The following is a 10,785-nucleotide window of genomic DNA, read 5'->3' on the forward strand; positions in this document are numbered from 1 at the left end:
TGATGATGCACACGGCCTTTTATTAAACGTTTATGAGTACAAAGTTATAATATCTCAGGCATCGCCCAGAATTGATACAAGAATCAACCAGCGAAAGAAACCAAAAGAAATCGGACTACACATCATTGTATCAGTCTATTGTGCCACCAGCCAGCCTGGCATAAGATATCCTGAGCGACCATCTGGAGCCGTGTGCATCCAGTAGCCATAGCATCCCGCTGTCCCTCCGGTGACAGAAGAGCCCACAACTGGACCCAATGTGACACCATATGGATAACCTGCAAAAAGTGAAAAGAATGTTTTTTGTTAAAAATAATATCATTCCTTGCCCTCCATATAGACCAACATAAGGCAGAAACCCCAATACGGATGAAAGCCTTAGATTGTCTATCAATTTCATTTAGCCAATTACCAAACATATTCGTAATATTGTTTGGAGGTGGGAGAGCAAAAGTAAAATAAATCGTACGCCAAATTAGCTAAAGGACAGGTGATGAACAAATGCTCAATAGTCTCCTACTCACCACAAAAAGCACACTTTGTACATCCATTCCATCTTCTTTTAGCTAAATTGTCTTTAGTAAGCAAAACCTTATTGCTCAAGAACCACATAAATATTTTTATCTTTAAAGGAACTTTAACTTTCCAAAGATATTTTTGCAGAAAGGGTGTATGGTCATTCATAAGATTCTCATACATAGATTTCACTGTAAACAAACCATATGTTGAAAAATTCCAGACAAACTGATCATTCTCATCAGATAAATTAATCCTCATAAGCTTTCGGCATAACTGTAACCATAAAGTCCATTTGTTTTCCACCAACAACCTTCTGAAACTGATATTCAGAGGCATTTGAGATAACACATGAGCTACCGTTACATTCTTGTGATGCACAATGTTGTATAAGGATGGATATTGTTGGGCTAACGGTGTTTTACCTAACCAGGTATCTTTCCAAAAACGGGTATTTTCTCCATTACCTATCTTGAAAAAACCTCTACTAAAAAAATCGTCCTTAACCCTCATCAATCCCTTCCAAAAGGGAGAGTCTGTTGGTTTAGCCTGTACCTCGGATAAGATCTTTTGTCTTAGGTATTTATTCTGCAGCAACTCCTGCCACACCCTATATTCGTTAAGAAGTTTATAAAGCCACTTACTCTGTAAACATCTATTTTTTAGTTCAAAGACCTCAATACCTAAACCCCCTTGATCATTGGGTCTGCAGACGATATTCCACTTGGTAAGTCTATTTTTTTATTATTTTCCTCAGATTGCCAAAAAAATCTAGACCTATAAAAATACGATCTTTTCCTTACCCAACAGGTTTCTCTAGAAAAGATAGCATGAACATAGGTAAGCTTGTTAAAACTGAATTGATAAGAACAAGTCTATCCCCATAGGACAATAATATGTCTTTCCAGCATCCCAATTTGTTTTCAAATCGGGTCTCCACTGGGTACCAATCAAAATTTCTAAGCTTTCTAAAATGGATAGGAATACCTAGGTATTTAAAGGGTAAGAAACCAGCATCACATCCAAAAATCTGTTTATACTGGTCCACCTCATCATTTGCCTTACAAAAAAAAATCTCACTCTTGTGGAAATTAATTTTGAGCCCTGAGAGTTCTTCAAAAAGACATAGAATTAGTTTCATATTCACAGCTTTCTGGAGGTCATGTTCCAAGAAAAGGATAGTATCATCGGCATATTGTAATAGATCCCCCCTCAACAAGATGTGGAATAAGCCCCCCTACTTGATCATCATTTTTTCCTCTCTCAATTATGATGGCAAGCATGTCCACCACAATATTAAAAAGAATAGGAGACAATGGATCTCCTTGTCTCAAACCTTTTTTTTGTCTGAAAATAATGACCAATGTCATCATTTACCTTCAAGTTCTTGTATGACACATCCTTCCCTGATCAAACTCTCTAAGGAATATTACCTACAAGAGGAACTGAGGGGAACATGTTTAGTTCATACATAACATGATTTAATGCTTCAGCCCAAAAAGAATTGGGTAACTCTGTTTCAACTGGTTTAATGAACATCGCCACAACATCGGCATAGATCGACAGCCGGTGCTTGATTCCCCATCTTGATAAACCCTGAAAGATATTGGCCTTCTCCGCTTTACAAATGACTGCGTTAAGCACATTGATGACTCGAGCCTAAGCAAACCCATCGTCAGCTGCCTCCTTTTTAGCTCATTCTTCTCCATCTTGTGTTGCTATTTCAATTTTGCAGAATTTTGTTTATCAGGACTTTGTGATCAACGCCGTATCATGCAACTGAGCTGAATGAAATTTGGTGCCTCTCTTTGTCAAGAAGAAAGGGTTTTTGATATAAATCTGTAGTTATTTAGTCGTTTCCAAAAGTGTAGCATCTCCATCGTAGTTAATTAAGGTTACTCCTTGACCACGTTTTTCATGTAAATCTGTGCGTTGGTAGTCTTGATTAGCAGTTGGAAAGCATTGACATATGAACGATGCTGCCTGTTTGGCGGCCGGAATTTGCTAACCTTGGTCTTAGTGCGCACTATATACTATTAGGATGCTTTTACATTTTACATATACTCCCTATATATGTGTGTGCTTCTAGTTCTAGGATAGGATCAATCGATCGCTCCATGCCATGGATCACATGACCATCCCGCTCTCGGCCATAGCCATAGCGGCACTGATCTCAGCCACCGGCGGGTCAGCAGCTCCGGCCATGATAGGGCTGCCGGACTGTCAAACCGCCTGCGGTAGCATGAGTGTGCCGTACCCATTCGGCATGGGACCTTCCAGGTGCTACTGGCCAGGCTTTAACCTCACCTGCGACCGCACAAGCAACCCACCGCGGCTGCTCCTTGGCGACGGCACCATCCAAGTCGTCGAAGACATCACCCCAGGGTGGCCCGAAGTGACCGTCGTCATGCACACCGGCTCCGGCAACGGCACACTGGGGAGCCTCGACGACGACGGGCCCTACACGTTGTCAAACGAGAACGAGCTCATCTTGACGGGGTGCAACGTGCAGGCGACGCTGAAGATCAACGGCGGCGTCCCCGTCAGCAGCTGCGCCGCCTTCTGCGACTACAGCAAAGGGCCCCTGGAGTACCTGCCGTCGAGGCTGGACAGCAGCGTGCTGTGCTCCGGCATAGGCTGCTGCCAGGCGCCCATCGTCGTCAACCGCGAGGTGGCTGCCGCTGCCGGCGGAAACAAGCTTGTCCGGATAGCCTCCTACGACGTGGAAGTAGCGTCCTTCGGTTGGAACCACAGCGCGGACAGGGAGTGGCCCACGCGCTTGTTCATCGCCAAGCGAGGGTGGTTCGAGCAGAGCCGGTGGGTCCTCAACGACCGGCCGGAAAAGTTAGCACACCGGCGCCCCCCGTCAATGGATGTTCCGGTAAGCCTCGACTGGGAGATCGTCGTCCTTGGCCATGGCAACACTACGATTGATGATTCCCGGGACTGCCCCGGGGACGCCTCCCGCAGCGTCTGCAAGAGCAACCATAGCCACTGCCGTAAGGGTCCAAGAGGAGGCTATACGTGCTACTGCCGGGAGGGTTACCACGGCAATCCATACATCACCCACGGATGCCAAGGTTAGCTCCCTCTAGCTACTTCTTAATAGCTGTCGTTTAAACGAAGGTACTCGATTAAAGTCACACGTTCAAGCAGTGGCGGAGGACGACCCAAAAGTTTGGTATGGCAGAGTTAATAGCTTAGAGGAAACAACATCATGCAAATTCAAGCAATCCGTATGTTAACTACCTCTAATTGAAGCAATAAGACATGAAACTGAGGTTTGACTGCTTGTTATAGGTTTGGTATGGCAGTTAATAGCTTAGAGGAAACAACATCATGCAAATTCAAGCAATCCGTATGTTAACTACCTCTAATTGAAGCAATAAGACATGAAACTGAGGTTTGACTGCTTGTTATAGGTTTGTAGCTAGAAAACTGGTCAAGACAACACGCTTTGATGCTTGTTCTAGCAAGAAAATTGGTGTGACTATTTCTCGGTCGACTGAGAACTAATTTTATGCTCAGTCAGATGATATCGTTAAATTTCAGTTTTCAGTTGCAACTTATATTGCAACTCATAACTAGCACGAATCACAATACAAATTAAGTGGTGTAGGACATATGAGCACGAAGTTGAGAACTAGCAAATAATAGGGGTATAATGGCAACGAACTGAAACTAGCTATGGCAGAGGCCTTACCTTGCCATAATAAGAGCTCCGACTGCGTTCAAGACTTCGGCTAGGATTAAAAATCTGGTTAATTAAATATTAAAATATAAATATGTATTCGTTTGAAGAGGTTTTTTTGGCAAGTGCTCTGCCCTTTCATTAATTGAGAAGGAGAAAATACAACAAAAAAAGCAAGGCTGCCACAAAGCGTCGAACAAAGAGCTATGGGCATCGATCCAGGCGCGGCCTTGCTCCTTGATCCGAGCGATGAGAATAGAAGGCATTAAGAGCATCTCCAGCCGTCTCCCCGACAAGGCCCCCGGCAGTCCTTTTTTTCATCCGGACGGTGTTATTCGATCCAGCCACGTACCCGGCTCCTCGCCCCCCCCCGGAATAAGCCTTTAATCCATGCATCCGGAGAGCCCAGGCCATCCCCGGCTTCGCGAGGCCCGGTTGGGGACTCCGGACGAAACAAAAACGCGCGAAACATCGAGCGGGTCCGTGGTGTCGGCAAAGGAAAGGGTAGTTCCCTCCATTTATTTCGTTTTCCCTCCAAATACGCCGCATACAACCATTTTCCCCGCCGAATTTCGGAGGAGCTACCGCCATTCCTCCACAATTGCAGCTCCTCTTTCCTTGCACCACCATGGCACCGAAGAAGATCACCACCGACGGCGCGCCGAAGGCGAGGAAGCCGCGAGCGCCAAAAGAGAGGGCGCCGGGCTGGACAAACGGAAGGTGGGCGGAGGATGTGGAGCGGTGGCGGAATGAAACTCGCGGCAGGGCGGAGAGGGAGAAGAAGCTCGCGCCGAAGAGGGCGGCGGCGGATGAACATGCGAGGCTGGTCTCCATGAACTTTGGCCAGCCGCGCGTCGGCCAATTCCCCGGGCCATGGCCGACCCAAGGTACGTTCGGCTCTCCTTCCACCTTCTCGCCGGCGTCACCGGCCATGTTCCAGGACACCTACGTCACCCGCCGAACTTTGGCGATACTTTTGTGTAGTGGGAAGACGATTTTTTGAAACTATCGCGTCTGATGTGCGAATGCCGGGGTGCGACTAGGAAAATGTTGCCCCCCACGTCCTTTTTTATCCAATCCGGCGTTTGTCAAGTCCGGATTTCGCCTGGAGGCCTCAAACGGCTGGAGATGCTCTAATAACCTGAAACCTGAGACCTTTTTGTAGAGTAGCCACTATGGTTGCTATGCCTGAAATGGAGTGCGGGGCGCAGAATAGATCAGTTTTTTTCTTTTAAAAATGGCGAAACTATGGTTTTCTTTTTTACTAGAAAATATAGTTTAAATTGTTGGTCAAAAGTTGCGTATGAAAAGCGTTAGATACTTAGATTGGGATGTCCAAACAGCACTAAGAACCAGGAGGGGGGCTAGCTTTCTAGTCTAGTAAAAAAGTTGGGTCTTCTAACCTTTTCCTCCATAGAAAAGGAAAAAACCAGAGAAAACTTGGCTTGATCGCTGGTGCCGTACTGCCGTCCCTAAATCTGATTTGACACAAGTCATGCATTTTGAAGGTAGCTTCTCTTGCCTTATTTTGCAGATATCAACGAGTGTGAGCAGTCAGAAAACCTGAAATGTCACGGTGTATGCACTAATACGGAGGGATCATTTGATTGTCGTTGCCCGCCAGGCACCCGTGGCAACCACGCCCTGCCCGGTGGCTGCGTCAGTTCCGTCGCAGGTGAGGAATATTTTCTATAACATATATGTGAGTATACATGCATGTTTCAAACACAATAGGACTATATCAAATCCTTATTGGTTTTACGAGATATATCAAAATGCGTTGGTATTTGACAAATTACGGTGACACATTTACTGTTTTTTTCTGACAAATTGTGGTTTTTAATTTTTTTTGGTTCCCACAAGCCTATCTATTTTAGCTCCAATGAATAATGACGATGTTGTCACCCTCTTCACCAGCTAACTGCGACACGATCTGTGGGGACGTGGCAGTGCCCTACCCATTCGGTATAGGCCCGCCCCAGTGCTACCTGCCAGGGTTCAACCTCACCTGCGACACAAGCCACGACCCCCCACGGTTGCTTCTCGGTGACGATGGCAGCCTTCGAGTCGTGGAGATCTCCCTCCAGAACAACACAGTGCGTGTCACCGGCAAGGCCGGTGCCCTTACAATTACCGGCAGAACAATTGCTGCTTCGGATGATTTCAGCAGCATCTTCAGGGCACGCGGAGAGGCACCCTACTCGTTGTCCACCCGCAACGAGCTCACTCTCACGGGGTGCAATGTGCAAGCAATGCTACTTGGGGATGGCAACCCGGCCACCATCAGCGGATGTGCTGCCCTCTGCTCCTTCAATGACACCAGCGTGCTGACCAATGAAGACGAGCTTTGCCACGGTATCGGCTGCTGCCAAGCACAAATCTCCATGTCCAAGGATGGCATGCCCAAGGAGTTATCCTTGCAATGGTTCGACCAGAACAACTACCAGAACCTGGTATCCACGGCCCCGTACATGTTAATCGCAGAGGAAGGGTGGTTCAATAAGCGGCGCTTCATCGGGGAACTAGATCGTAAGACTCATCAGAACCTGGAGGTTCCCATTGTTCTGCATTGGGAGGTCTTGCAGCCTGGCTCATCGCGTACCTCAGCTACACTGAGATCGCAGAACCAAATTTGCCCCCAGGAGATAGCCAACAACATCTGCAAGAGCAAGCACAGCCACTGCAAATCAGGGAACAGAGGCTACTCTTGCCAATGTGACGAAGGGTACCACGGCAACCCCTACCTCGTCCGTGGTGGGTGCTCAGGTACAAACATGAGCTTATATATCTCCTATGCATATGCGCACTTCAGAATGTATATAACCCTTGTTTCTCTATCTTGTAATTAACTGAACTTTTGCTCTTGCTTCCAGGTGGCAGCAACAAGTTCTTTAAAGGTCAGTAACGCTGCAACTTCTAATTCACTACGTATAGTACTAGCCAGTGTGTTCTTATTAGGTCTGGACTCGACTTTTTCTTCCAGGTCTAAGTGCCATAATGGGTATTGCCTGTGGGGCGAGTCTCGTCCTTTTGGTTCTCGCAGCAACCTATGTTTCCAGAAAAGTAAAACACCGGAAAGCACAAATGTTAAAACGGAAATTCTTCGAGCTGAACCGTGGGCAACTTCTGGAACAGTTGGTATCTCAAAGAGCAAGCATAACGGAGAGGATGATCCTCACCCTTGATGAGCTTGCAAAGGCGACAAATAACTTTGACAAATCTCGGGAACTTGGTGGTGGTGGGCATGGTACGGTCTACAAAGGGATTTTGTCGGACCTCCATGTCGTAGCCATCAAGAAACCAAAGAAGGTGCTTCAGAAGGAGATTGACGAGTTCATTAATGAAGTTGCTATTCTATCTCAAATAAACCATAGAAATGTGGTAAGACTCTATGGTTGTTGCCTTGAAACCGAAGTCCCGATGTTGGTCTATGAGTTCATATCCAACGGAACCCTTCACGATCATTTGCATGTTGAAGGGCAAGGATCATTATCATGGGATGATAGGCTCAGAATAGCAATTGAAACAGCAAAATCTCTAGCCTATCTTCACTCAACTGCTTCAATACCAATCATCCATAGAGATGTCAAGTCTGCTAACATACTCTTGGATGATACTTTAACAGCAAAGGTAGCGGACTTTGGGTCCTCAAGACATGTTCCCATGGATCAGTCAGGGGTAACAACGAGGGCCCAAGGTACAAGAGGATATTGGGACCCGATGTACTTCTACACGGGGCGTCTCACGGAGAAAAGTGACGTTTACAGCTTTGGAGTCGTCCTTGTGGAATTGCTAACCCGGAAGAAACCCTTTTCATATATTTCTTCGGATGGTGAGGGTCTTGTTGTACATTTTGTTAACCTGTTTGCAGAAGCCAATTTGTTCAAAATAATAGATCAACAAGTTATGGAGGATGGAGGAAAAAAGGTCGAGAAAGTGGCCGCAATTGCAGTAGCTTGCCTAAACTTAAGAGGCGAGGATCGTCCAACCATGAGACAAGTGGAGCTGACACTAGAAGAGGTGCATACAACCAACGAGCATATTTTGGAACAAATGTCAACCAAGAAGGTCGAGGAGCATTATGTTGCAATAAACTGCCCATCAACTAAGTTGAGAATAAACCACGAGGGATCGACTAGACAATATAGTATGGAAAAAGAGTTCATTGCATCTGGAAGTTATCCTCGGTAGTTTTGCTTGTAACATATGGGATGAAGATACAGTAACAAATTTGGATATGTTTCCAGGCATCTACTTAACATAGAAAAAACATGTTTACTGATTTTCCTGTGGTCAATTGGTCTAGCATACTACCCTCAACTGTAAAGTAGCTCTTATTTAACGTATATGGTATAAATGTTTGTTAGTACATAAGAGTTTCGTTTTATCATTTGATGGGCAGATGAAGGCAATTTTTTTGTTACAAATATAGTTTAACATCATACACCTTATCATGCCCATTAGATAAATAACCCAGCAAAGCGTTCATGACTCGTTATTAATCATTTGTCGCACTTGAGTAGTGCAGAAGTTCCTTATGTCGACATATAGCTAGTGCGAATACACTGGTTGGCGGCTAGTACTAGATAATGACGATGAAATCTAACCCACATTGTTTTTTCGAAAAGCGGAAGTCCTAGCCTAGGCATCAATCAATCCATACTGTCTTTTAATCTAACCCACATTGTGAAAATAAAGGCCCAATCTTTATAAGTTTCGATTCCCATTGAGCTTCATGCATGTAAGTAGACAAACTAATAAGGTATATTGTGCCACTCAGTTCCCATGTTCACATAGATGAACCCAAGTACGACTTTCTTTACCACTGACATTTGGTTGAGTCATTGTTAAGCATGGGCTGAGAACCACCAGTAGAGAATAGGCCTTTTGTCCAGCACCTTTGTGAGCAACATTCTCGGTTTTAAAACGAGCCGGGACTAGTGGGGGGCATTGGTCCCGGTTCGTTCGGCGCGGGGCGACCCCGCCCTCTGGTCCGGTTTGTTTGGGGCCTTTGGTCCCGGTTTGTACTACAAACCGGTACTAAAGGGGCTGCAGCAGGGCGTGGTAGGCTGTGCCAGGCCTCGAAACCCTTACCAACCGGGACCAAAGGGTAGACAAATTAATACGCCTTTGGTCCCGGTTTGGCTTACCAACCGGGACCAAATCCCCACCTGCTTCTACATATACCTTGCCCCTACCCAAGTGTGAGCCACACTTAGCCATTTTTCACTTCTTAGCACAAGAGGGGTGCATGTTGATTTGCCCTCTTCATATGCACAAGAGGTGTTCGATGAAATGCCTAAGAGGTTTTGCCACTTGAGTTCACACAAAACAAGCCACACTTAAGTGTCTTTTTTCTTCTCCATCGAGGTTAACAACTTTATCCTTCCATCCGCCATTCATAAAATGCATGTGTATATATATATACATCGTTTCACTAATCATGGTGCTCTATAATGGTTTTTGATAAGCTTAATTATATCATGCAGATGAATCGGCAATGGATGTACACAGACCGATTCTTCGACGAGTTCATTTCGGGCCTGAGTAATTTTATCGCATGGCTGAGGCAAACAAACATGGTGGCTTTATGTATTGTCCATGTGTTGACTGTAAGAATGGCATAAATTACTCTTCCTCGAGTACCATTCATAGTCACCTGCTGTGGTCCGGTTTCATGCCCCAGTACAATTGTTGGACCAAACACGGAGAAAGAGGAGTTATGATGGATTACAATGAAGAAGAAGAGGATGATGAAAGCTATCCCATGTTCCCTGAATACGGTGATACTGCAAAGGGGGGTTGTTTTCCATCAGAAGACAATGAAGCAGAAGATCAAGAGGCACCAGATGAGCCTGCTGATGATCTTGGTCGGGTCATTGCTGATGCAAGAAGAGAATGTGAAACTGAAAAGGAAATGCTAGACTTCGACCAGATGTTAGAGGATCACAACAAATTGGTATATCTAACTTGTGAAGATGGCCATAAAAAGCTAGGTAGCACACTGAAATTGTTTCAATGGAAAACAGAGAACGGTGTCACTGACGCAGGATTTAAAAAGTTGCACACGCTATGGAGGAACTCTCACTATATTGGCCTTCTAAATTTTTCACCCATTTCGGCAATTGGTGCCAATGGGGGAGAAGTTTGGAGGGTTTAAGGGAATTTGGTTATGTCTTTGCTTTGTGCTTAAGCATGTGCCTTTATTGCATTGCATCTTGTTGCTTTGCATAGTTGAATATTTAGAGGAAACTCCACTAGGCTTTGAATGCCAATATATGCAATGAAAGTCAAGATCATTCACACATGCATATATTATGGGGGAGTTTGCTCTATATATTCAACTTATTTGTTACTTAATTCCTTATATAAACCCTCTCAAAGAGATTGTCATCAATTACCAAAATGGGGGAGATTGAAAGTGCATGGAGCCCCCATGTGTGGTTTTGGTAATTAATGACAATCCCTATGGACTAATGTTTGCATTGAGTTATATTTGTAGGAGTTGTCCATAGGCAATTCTTGAACCATATGTTGGCTTCAAGGTTGCAATAAGAAGAAATTGATGAAGGATATCA

General features: G+C 45.1%; 1 protein-coding gene across 1 annotated transcript; it reads left to right on the forward strand.

Annotated features, from left to right (window-relative positions):
- Positions 1-2,638: 2,638 nt before the first annotated feature.
- LOC124707451 (wall-associated receptor kinase 2-like) lies at positions 2,639-8,398 on the forward strand. Its single transcript, XM_047239109.1, has 5 exons — positions 2,639-3,485; positions 3,531-3,596; positions 5,742-5,882; positions 6,125-6,991; positions 7,188-8,398. Exons 1-5 carry the CDS (start codon positions 2,639-2,641, stop codon positions 8,396-8,398), a joined length of 3,132 nt encoding a protein of 1,043 aa, XP_047095065.1.
- Positions 8,399-10,785: the final 2,387 nt, after the last annotated feature.

This window comes from Lolium rigidum, chromosome 1, assembly GCF_022539505.1.
Source record: "Lolium rigidum isolate FL_2022 chromosome 1, APGP_CSIRO_Lrig_0.1, whole genome shotgun sequence".
NCBI classification, from domain to species: domain Eukaryota; kingdom Viridiplantae; phylum Streptophyta; class Magnoliopsida; order Poales; family Poaceae; genus Lolium; species Lolium rigidum.